The sequence below is a fragment of the Nestor notabilis genome, unplaced genomic scaffold (assembly GCF_000696875.1).
Source record: "Nestor notabilis isolate BGI_N333 unplaced genomic scaffold, ASM69687v1 scaffold6824, whole genome shotgun sequence".
NCBI lineage: Eukaryota > Metazoa > Chordata > Aves > Psittaciformes > Psittacidae > Nestor > Nestor notabilis.
The window spans coordinates 1-10,609 of record NW_009925124.1 but is presented as its reverse complement, the minus strand read 5'-3'; the positions used below and the strand labels follow the sequence as shown (position 1 = coordinate 10,609).

Sequence of the window (10,609 nt, the reverse complement as noted above, 5' to 3'; positions counted from 1 at the left end):
GCCCCGCCGCAGCGCCAAGATCGGCAAGAACAAGGGGAAGGGCGAGGAGGGAGCACGCAGCCCATGCAACCAGCTGCAGGTCACCTCCAACCGCCTCTCCACCGATGTGGACCCGCTGTCCCTGCAGATGGATTTGCTGAGCCTGGCCAGCCAAACGCCGAGCCTCAACAGGGAGCACCTGTGGAGGAGCCGGGATGAGCTCTATCACTACGGGAACAAAATGGAGCAAAGTCAGTCCCAAAGCCCTTTGCAGCTTCTCAGCCAATGCAACATAAGGACCTCCTATAACCCCAGCCAGGTCCCCGGCTCGCAGCAGGATTTATGGGCGAAACATTTCAGCAACCAAAAGAGGAGCTCCTCACTGGCCATGAAGAGCCATGGTGGCAGCTTCATCCAGGACTGCAGAGAGGACTATTACTCGGGGAGGCTTCGTTCACAGGAGAGCTACAGCGACATGTCCAACCAGAGCTTCCCGGAGACCAGAGGAAGCCTCAAAGTCCCTAAATATGAAGAGGAAGAGGAAGGTGAGATGCCAACACCGCAGTGCCGCACCCGGCACCCCATCAATGCCCTCAAGTTCCCGGAGGACCTGACACCCACCGAGCAGACTCCCCGTGGCTCCATGGAGTCCCTTGCGCTCTCCAATGCAACAGGTACATCATCCCTGTTCCCAGGATATCACCCTGCGGCCGTCCGGGATCTCCTCCTTGTGATGGGGTCAGTGCCATGGCTGGTGCCTTCCCGTTGGAGGGGTGACCGGCAGCTTGGGGACTGCTGCTCAGCGCCTGGCAGCCCGTTCTTGCTTTGCTTGCTGGTTTACCAAATGCAGGGCTTTATGGACTGCTGGCTTTTCCATGTTAGCTCAAAACAAATGTTTTCAAGCTCTTTAATCCTCCCTTTTGTGAAGGGGGGGGTGGAAATCAGGGCCAGCTGCTAACACAGAGGCAAATTCCAGCCTTCAGTGCTTTGAAGGACTGCTGTCAGCTGCCCTTGCAGGCTAAAACTATTTTAAAAGGCTTTGAAATAAGCCCCTTTTGCGTGTTGCACAGTCCTTGGGCGTATGGCTAGTTAAAAGAAATTCCTCCCCCTGTATGCATGGCTCTGTTTCCTCTCTTCCCCAATCCTCATGTAGAAACTTCAGGGAAAAGCCAGGCTCGATGCTTGTCCCGCCAGGCTGAACCCATTTCTCATGAGCACATCCCAGGGTAATATTCCTCAGTCCTCTCACCCTAAACATGTTTGGGTTTCATCCTGCGGCCGCGGGGCTGGCTCTGCGTGCACGGACGTGTCTGCAGCAGGCTCTGGTCCGTGGCTCAGCCCTGAGGAAGCTCAGTCCCCTGTGAACTCCATCCTCCACGCAGGTAGTTTGCATTATCAGATGGTTGAGCTCATGTGGCACAGCTATTGCTTGTTTCCGTGTCCCTCAGCAGAAAACTTCTTGGGAAAGAGAGATGGGGATGCTGGCAATGGGTCCCCAGAGAGCTGAACCCGAGCTCCGTGCTGTGCCCTGCCTGGACAGACAGGTTTGCTCTGCTACACCCGTGCTTCCTCCTCGCCCTGCTCCTTGGTGTGTTTGTTTAGGGAAGTTGCCAGCCCTGTGCCAAGATGTGAAATGATTCCGGTGTTAAGCTGGGATCTCCCTAACCGGCAAGTGGCAAAGCAGTGGGGGGAAGAGGAGAGGCTAATGAGCTGGAGAGGGGTTTGCTCAAACAGCCCCACATATACACAGAGGAAAAATAGTTGTGAAATGGTGAGAGAGTTGGGAATTGCTCTCCAAAACAAGGTTTCCATAAGCAAAGCTCCACATTTCCAAACCCGCTCATGTTCCTGAAAAATCCTATTGTGTAAACCCCATCAGAGTCTTGAGCAACACTGAGTTTGGATGAGCAATCCCTGCGTATTGGAGGGGTTGTTGCATGCTTTGGAGGTGAGGTGTAACAAGTTATTGAGGATACAGGTCAAGAGACGGGAAATGTGGCAAGACCTTTATATTTGAGTGAAAATCATTCTGTCTTTCAGTTAGAAACCCCTTTTTAAAATGCTGGGGGGGGGAAACCTTCCAAAGGGACCCGTCCCATACATTCCCAAAGCATGACTTTCCTTACAGGTAGTGCCTCCTGTAACGACTCGCTTCTTTCCTGCTTTCTGGAGCAGAGGCTCAGCATGATGGGGCTTGCAGTGAATTGAAGCAGTTCCTCTGCAGAGTGAGGTGATAACATTTTTACTGATGTGGAGGCTTCTAATAACTTGCCTTGCTCTGGGACCTGGCTTAGATCAAGCTGGGGGGCACTGGGCACTAACAGGCAGCTCACCCAGAGCAGTGTGTGCAGTTACAGGGGACACAATTATTATCCCATTTAATTGGCAGCGTTTTGAGGATGGGGATGTCGGGGTGCAGCATCCCAATGCTTTTTCCAGCCCTACTGCCACTGAGGAAGCAGCCCAGCAAGCACCCCATGGAGCTCCCCCGTAAACTCCTGGCCCTCCACACACAAGGTCCTTTTTAGCTGCTGATGCCTACAGCACAGTTACTTCACCTTATAAAGTGAAATAACACCGCATCCATCTAACATTTTATGGCATCACTGAAAACCCTTTTTTCTTTATAGGGAGCTGAAGGGCAAACAGTCCCTGACCTGCAGAGCACATGTTAAAAGCTGGTTCCTCCCTGGCAGCAAATTTTGCCGTGATGTTTCTGTTACAACTAATTAGCCAGAGACGTCAGCAAGAGCAGATAACTCATGGGCTGTGCAGCAGCAGTCCCTGTGTCCCTGGCCAGAAGGCTGCCTCCTGCGAACAGATGCTGTCCCTGTTATTTGTAATGCATTCAATGCCAGACTGGGAGTCACCCGTTGGGTAGGTCAAGATCTATGTGATCCCAAGTATCCTGCGAAACCCCAGGTTTTCCCCTTACCAACCAGGTTCTACTTAATCACTTGAAAGCCAGTTCCTCATGGGTTAGTAAAGATGTGTGACACTGTGTTAATCCTTGACATTGCCCTTAAAGTGCTGGACTGTGCTCTGCTGTCTCACCATGGGTAGTAGTGCACCAGCAGACACTTGAGTAGCAGGGGTAGCTATGACCCTCCCTGTGCTCTGTTTCAGGGTTTGAATTAGATGGGAGCATCTCTGCCACCTTCTGTTTTTTGCTTGTGTAAGTGCCATAAATGCTGATGTGATTTAAACACATCCACTGAAAAAGGGCAGTTTCCTGCTGGTGGAGGGCATCTCTCCTTTCCTTCCACATTTCTGTTTGAAAATCCCTTTTCTGTCATCAGCTGAAGGCTGTGACAGACTGATCTCCTACAGCTTCTTGGAGACTGGGTGGTCCTCCTGCCCAGCATGGCCATTAGATGGAGAGGCAAAGAGCAAAAACTATTCCCCAGCACATTTTCCAAGAGAGAGCTCATTTTTTTTTCCCTGATTTTATATTTTCTTTTATATTGTATTTCCTTTGGCTGCTTTTGGGTTTGTTTTTTTTTTTATGGCATTAGCAACAATACAAAACAGTGGATGTTGTAGCAATGTTTACCCCGTAGCTCCCTTCATGAAGCAATCAGGATGATGCTAAGATGGAGTTTGTCCAGGAAGCTTTTCTCACAAGGGGGACCCTACCAGAGGTTAATCACTTCCCAGAAGATACTCGGTCCATCACAGCCCTGCTTCCAGTGCTCGTGCTCTGTTTTGCTCAGCTTGTGCTTGCACTGCCCTCTAAAAGGGTTTTGCAGGGCTGTATGTGCCTTACAGTTGAATTAGAAGCCCAGACCTGATCTCTGCTGATACCAAGTAGTCAATTCCACAAAATCCCAGCTGCTTAAATAGCCCACTAATGATGCTAAATGTTATTCTCTGGGAACAGTCTCTGTGTGCAGCTACAGAGAGCAGGAGTGCTTTGGACATAGAAGTCATGTTGAGTGGTGACACTGTTGTGTGTGAAAGGAGAAAGAGATTTTGAGCATTCCTTGGGGAAAATGAGACTGGGTGAGGGTAACAGCCTCATCTGTCACAGGCATAAATCCAGGGGAAAAAAAAGATGTTAACCTGGTGCCATTACAGGGTGGAATGTAATTTCACATGTATGGCACATGTTTCTCCTGTCATCTGTGTTGTGAGATGCCCAAAGGCCCCAAACAGCTTGTTTTTCCAGGGCTGGACAACAACCTGGCTATACCCAGAAAGCGGAGGGAAAAACCTATCAATATGTACATAAGTCAGTGCTCATCCCTGAGCATCTGAGTTCCAGAGTGACCTGAGAGCATCTTTTGTCTCCAGCCCCCTCTTCCCCTTGCCTGAGGTTTGGGGTGGGAGGAAGAAAAAGTTCCATTTCTCAGGGCCAGGGTTGTATTTTCCAAATAAACAATGGCACAGCCTCCCCTGCACTGAGGATTTGGGAACACCCTCAGGGATGGTAGCAAGAGGCTCCAGCTGAGGGATCCGGGGGCTGGTCCCCATCCCTATACCCTCATGACTCTGCGTCCTGCTGGTGCTCCTATTCCCCCTGGTCTGGAGAGGGGAGCTGCCCCAGGCACTTCAGCTGAGTTACGCAAGCCAGAAAGTGACACATTGGCTGTTCCTGACTTTTTCTAAGAAAAAGGAGGCTCCCAACTATCCAGCATGCTCCTACCACACTCTTTTCCTTAGACATGGGCAGCGTAAAACTGCTTCTGAGTCAGGAGATGGGATCACTGGAGGGATTTCTTGTGATTTTGAGACCCAGGTATAATATTCCCTAATCCAAGCTGAGTCATTTTGAAACCGAACATGAAGACAGAGGTCTTCCATCCCAAACAACCAACACCAAAACATTATAAAGCTGCCAGGAATGTTTCTTCTTCCCCTCACCCGCCTTTTGCTGCTCAGCAATGGGAGGTTTGGCATGTTCACTGTGGGGGCCAGCTGCGTGCATGCCTTCACCCCATTTGGCACGCAGACATGCCAAAGCACGTGGAGTAACAACCAAACCAGAGGGAGAACCAAAACGGACTTCTGGAAGGAGATGATGTCAGGGGAAGCAATAGCACATCATCCCTGACACAGCGTGTTGGTCATCCCACCTTGTCTGGGGAGGGCATAGGAGCTGATGTTGCTGATGAGAGGGGCTGCAAGGTGCTTCTGGGTTAAAATCCAACCCCTTTCCCCATGTAGGGACTTCTTTCAGTGAGCTGGATACAGGGACTGACCGTGTGGGAAATACATCCTGACACCTTTGGGATGGCACATGAGGGCACACCAGGGAGGCTCTCAGCACCACGACCCACTTGGCAAGCGCTCTGCTTTCCCTGGAATTGTTTTAGTTTCCATCATTTCCAGTTACATAAGGGTTCTGCTTTATTTCTACATGCCCCGAGGTCACTCACAAGTGAGACAAGGCTGAGCTATAAACAAGCCCTGAGCAGGCTGTTTCTCCTTAAGTTCCTTTTTAGCTCTTGGGGTTGAACTTGAAATAAACCCTGTTCCAGGGGTGGTGAGGATGTGCCTGCCTGGTTCTATGAGAGAGAGAAGGCTCTGACGTGGGTGGCTGGACATGAGAGATCCCATCCTGTTCCCTCTTGTGCCTTTACAGCTGCATTTAAACACTGGGTTGGGCGCAGGGTTTTGGTGCAGGCAGGCACCCATCTGGGGCTCAGGTGGTGAGGGCTGCGATGCACAGGTGTATGTGTACATGATGATAAATGTAAAGGCAAGAAGCAAGCATCAGCATAGCCCGGTTTGTTTGCAATATCCTAAGTCAGGGCATTTTGCATTCCCCAGGCAGGGCGAAGCAGACGATGCTATCTGTGCAGTGGATGTCTGGCTGCAGCAGAGCCTCACCCCGTGTTAGCGCAGCTCCGCTGGGAGTTGAATGGAATGAGGGCTGGAAGCTGCTTCCCCTCACAAGGGGCTTCGTTCCCAGCCTCCCACCCAGCGTACATGCTCCCTGCAGTCCCTCTGCTGTCATTTGCCAAGTGGTTTAATAATTCATAATTACTGCAACTTGCAGCCCCGATTTAGCAAAGCACCCAGTGAGATTTCAGCGCCTCCGAGTGCTTTGTTGTGGTGAGGTTGTAGAGGTGATGCTCATGAGGAATATCTCGGTGCCTTATTTGGTTGTTATTTCCCTTGGCAATGTTGATGGGATAAACATAGTTCTAATAGGGGTGGGGAAAGACTTCAGAGGGGATCATACAGCATGTTCTTATCAAACCTTAATGTTAAGCAGAAACCTGGTTTGCATTCCCAGTGCTGTAGCCAGTTTCATATCGAACGCTTGCAGACGAGCTACAGCTTTGGCTTGTGCTCATCCAAAGGCGTGTGTTTCCATGGCTCCGGGGTGAAATATTGAGCCTGGCAGCCCCACGCAGCGGAGAACGGCAGCAAAACAACCTGCTGTGTCCACATCGCCGTGGTGCTGGCTCCAATCTGGCCATGGGACGGCTCCCGGCCAATGCACCGCGCTGGCAGCATGGGGCAGCCGCCAACAGATGCGCTCAGAGCATCATTCTACAACAGGGAAAGTCTGGTGGGGTCAGCACGTCACCCCAAGGTTTGCACCCTTGGAAAGGGCTTGGTGATGGGTTAAGAACCATCCTGAGCTGGGCTCCTGCTCCCCTGGATGGCCTTGGGAACCAGATTCTTAAGTTTCCTTGTTAGAAAATAGTCACTGCTGCATGGTGGGGTCTCCCCTCACATGCTCTTTCTTCCAGGTTAGGGCTTGCTCGGGTTATTAGCTGTGTTCTCAGATGAAACACTTCATTAAGAGGGAGCTGCAGCGGCTGTAAATAAATAGTGGTAATTCAAGAAGATCAGACTTCAGTGCACTAGTGTAGCTCTGAAATGGCAAAGGACTGCAGGGGGGAAGGATTGGTGCCACGTTTGCCCTGTCCAGGGAGACCTGGAGCCAGCCTACATGTGCCCAGGCACCCGCTGCCTTTGGGTGCCCAGGAGACCCTCAAGTGCTGGAGCTTGCCCCAGCTATGCGCTGTGATTGCACGGGAAGAGTTGTCTTCTTCTCCAAGCTAAAATTTTCCTTGCAGGAGTTCAGCAGACCTGGAGAATAATGTGTTCCCCTCCCCTCTGCAAACAATTTTTTCCGTGTTTGAAGGCTGTTATTACATCCCCTTCAGCCTTCTCTTCTCTAGACTAAACAACCTCTTCTCTTTCAAACTTTATTCCTAGGTTATATTTTCTTGATGAAACTTTTTAGACAAATGGTTATTGCCGTCCTCTGAACTCGCTGTGGTTAGACCAGAGGGCTCCTGGCTTGTTTCCACCATTACCTTGCTGAGGCTCTGTGGCTCCGCAGGGATGGGCAGGATCATTTAGGCAGCTTTGAAAGATTAATCTGAGCCCACTTGTGATGCTTTACACCTTGCATTGGTGTTAATGTAAAGTTAAGCCTTGCGTTTCGCGTGTTAGAAGCTGCATCCTCGAGAAGTTAGGCTGTTGGGTCTTGGGGTGGCTTTGCTGCAGCCTCGGGAGCATGGGCTCCATCCTACCCTGAGGTGTGTGTGCTCTGTGCTGCCAATCCTCTTATAATCGACATTTTCTCAGCAATTCAAGATCTTAAAATGTGTGCTTAATTATAATTAGGCTGTCTGAACAGCCAGAAACATCCCCTGGACCTAATAATCACTGATTAAACCTTGCACTCCAAGCACGAGCCATACGTGCGGGCTCCTCATGTGAAATTGCTGCCCTTTGTGCTGACCAGCACTTTGAAGGAGAGGGAGACACAAAAGCACTCACAGTGTGTGCAAGGGGCTGGGGACTCTCATCCTGTGTAAACTAAACCTGTGAAACGCTGGCTCTGCCTTTCCAGGAGCCAGAGAGAGGCGGACATGGTGGGAGAGCCAAAACCTGCAGATACCAACCAGTGTGATGCTGTGCGTTACGGTGAAGCACTGGCTCACGCTGTGCCCCTGTGAGGTGGGACAAGGACGGTCCATTTCAAATGATGCTGCCAAAATCCATCTGCTGACGCCACAGAAGCATCCTTTGGTGTTTAGAGCAGTATTCCTGCAAGGTGCTCTCGTTGCTCATCCTTATTGTGCTTCAAGGGTTGCATAAATGTCACTGAGGACTCATTTTCTTTGGCGCCAGCTATTGTCTGACAGATCCGATTAAGGCCACACTCGGCTGTCAGCAGCCATGATTCATGTTTGGGTTAGCTCTGCCATCAATCCCACTCTTATTCTGGCTTTTTGGGAGGTCTTTGTGCATGTGACCGAGTTGCCTTTTTCTCCTGGAGGTGCTGCTGGGCTCCATCATGGTGACACAGGAGGGACACGGGGAGCCGTGCCCGATGCGACAAATGGCATCACTTGGATCAGAGGCTGAAGATTGTGGGTCCAGCAGGAAGGAGTGCTGGGAATCACTCACTCCTGTAATGGGAGCAGGGAGCACAGGCGGCAGGTCCTTGGAGGGGATGGGGAGCCTGTGCAGGATTGTTTCCAAAGGGCAGTAGGCAGGTTGGGTTGGCTCCCTCGAGATCAGTGTGGCTTAGGAAAAGATGAAAGGTGTGAAGCTGGGTTGGAAAGTGTGTCCTTTTCGAAACTAAACACTGCTTTTCCTTGTGGTTTTTTAACCCAGCCTCTCCCTTTTCCTGCAGCATTCAAGGATCACCTTTGCTTTACCTTCCTCTGCAATCGTGAACTCCACAAACATCCCCATTAGCAGCAGAAGAGAAAAGGAGGAGAGAGAAGTGGCCGTGGCAGCTGGGGCTCAGGGAGCAAAGCCAAATCATGTGGGACCCAGCGGTGCCTTGGGCTCAAGTGCTAAAGCTCTCCCTGGTGCCACCAAGGGGAGGGTTTGGAAAAGCTTTGCCCGTCTTTGCAGGATCTGTTGATCTTTTAAAGGCTGAGTCCAAAGAAACCCCTGAAGCAGCTCATGAGCAGGGTTAGTGACAGCAGCCCTTGTTCTTATTCAGGTTTGGCAAGAGCGGCGAATGCCGAAGGAGCTGAGCTCTTGATGAAATGTAAGCAGCTTTTGTGAAGGGGGCAAAAAAGAAGTTTATTCTTGAATTGTGGGCTGGGTTGTTGTTTTATTTAATTAATTTACAAAGTCATAAATTGCTGGTGATTGCATAAGGGCTGTGCGTCATGGTGAAAATCCTGCTGATGGGGCACAGCTCTCTGTGTTTGGTCTGCACGGGGAGGTTGTCGAAGAGGGATGGGGAGAAGAGCGCCAAAGCAAACACTCTGCATTTGATTTGGGATGAAACGGATCTCTTTTGAAAGAGCTTGCGAAACGTGTTGTCCTGAGCTTGCAATGCGAGTGCTGACTGCTGCCAGTTGTCAAGCCAACATGGGGATAGTCACAACATAAGCAGGAAACACCCTTAAAACAGGCCAAGGACTAGGGCATTGTGGGGTGTGTTGAGTTTCTCATTGATGGGCAGGTGCTGAGCAGACGCCCCACTTCTCCGCTGCTGGGTAAAGACTTTCTGGGCGGGAGGAAAGCATCTTGCAGGAGCTCAGAGATAGCTGGCACATGGGAAACACCCAGTGGGCCACCTTCCTGAGGAGGGCAGCCCATCAGGCTGGAAATGATGTTCCTGCCCATGTGCAGCTCCATGGGTATCTGCAGGGATAAGCCTGACAACTCCCACTGTCTGACTGCTTATGGGAAGCTCCAGCAGACTCTGTGGGGCTTGGGTGTTTCATCGCCTCCTGGGAAACTTGACTGCATGCGCATGACCAAGGCTGTGCCTTCTGTCCCACCACAGGTGTCATAGAATCCCAGACTGGTTTGGGTTGGAAGGGACCTCAAAGCTCATCCAGTTCTAACCCCCTGCCACGGGCAGGGACACCTTCCACTGGAGCAGGTTGCTCTTGAACACTCCTTGAACACTGCCAGGGATGGGACAGCCACAGCTCCTCTGGGCAACACGTTCGATGGGACCTGTGCAGCATAGTGACAAGCCTGAATTAGTGGCCCCATTTTAAGCTGCCCCTGATGTTGTTCAGTCCTTCAAAACATATCGTTGCACAAGGTGTGGGTGCTGGATCATGGCACCCTAGTTATCTCAGCGTGCAGGAGGCCTCAGGTTACCTCTGACGCAGAATTTCTCACTGGCATTGCTAGTTATTCCTATCAAGTCGCAGGCAGTGTAGACATATGGGGAAGGGAAGTTGTGAAAAGCAACTCGGAGTCCAACTCAAAACACCTTAAATGGGTGTGATTTCCCCAAAGGAGGAACTGCCTGCTCTTTAGGGAAAAATAAATTCATCCTCTTCAAAGGGCTCTTCAGGACAGCATCTAAGCCATCAAGTTATTCTTTATAGCGAAAGTATTAGGCCAAACCCAGCCTTCTCCCCACATCTCTGCTGGCAGAAAAATCTTCTTAACTCTCTTTTTATTCCTTCTTTTGCCTGTTCCCTTCAAAGGCCTCTCAGCAGATGGTGGAGCCAAGCGCCAGGAGCATCTCTCCAGGTTCTCAATGCCTGACCTAAGCAAAGACTCGGGCATGAACGTCTCGGAGAAGATGAGCAACATGGGGACCCTGAACTCCTCCGTGCAATTTCGCAGCGCCGAGTCCGTCCGCAGCCTGCTCTCGGTGCCGCAGTACCAGGACATGGAGCCCAACCTGCACAACCTCGCCAGCCCCCTCGGGTACCGAGAGCGGCCGGCG

The 10,609-nt window shown here is 51.0% G+C and overlaps 1 protein-coding gene across 1 annotated transcript in view; it reads left to right on the top strand.

The window, feature by feature from the left end:
* Positions 1 to 10,603, top strand: part of LOC104404469 (prickle-like protein 2) — a gene marked incomplete at its 3' end in the record, with an annotated part of 104,243 nt that extends 93,640 nt beyond the window's left edge. The window contains 3 exon segments of the mRNA XM_010012904.1: positions 1 to 2; positions 4 to 653; positions 10,365 to 10,603. The exon segment at positions 1 to 2 is cut by the window's left edge and continues 197 nt beyond it. Coding sequence (XP_010011206.1) covers positions 1 to 2; positions 4 to 653; positions 10,365 to 10,603 — 891 coding nt within the window.
* Positions 10,604 to 10,609: the final 6 nt, after the last annotated feature.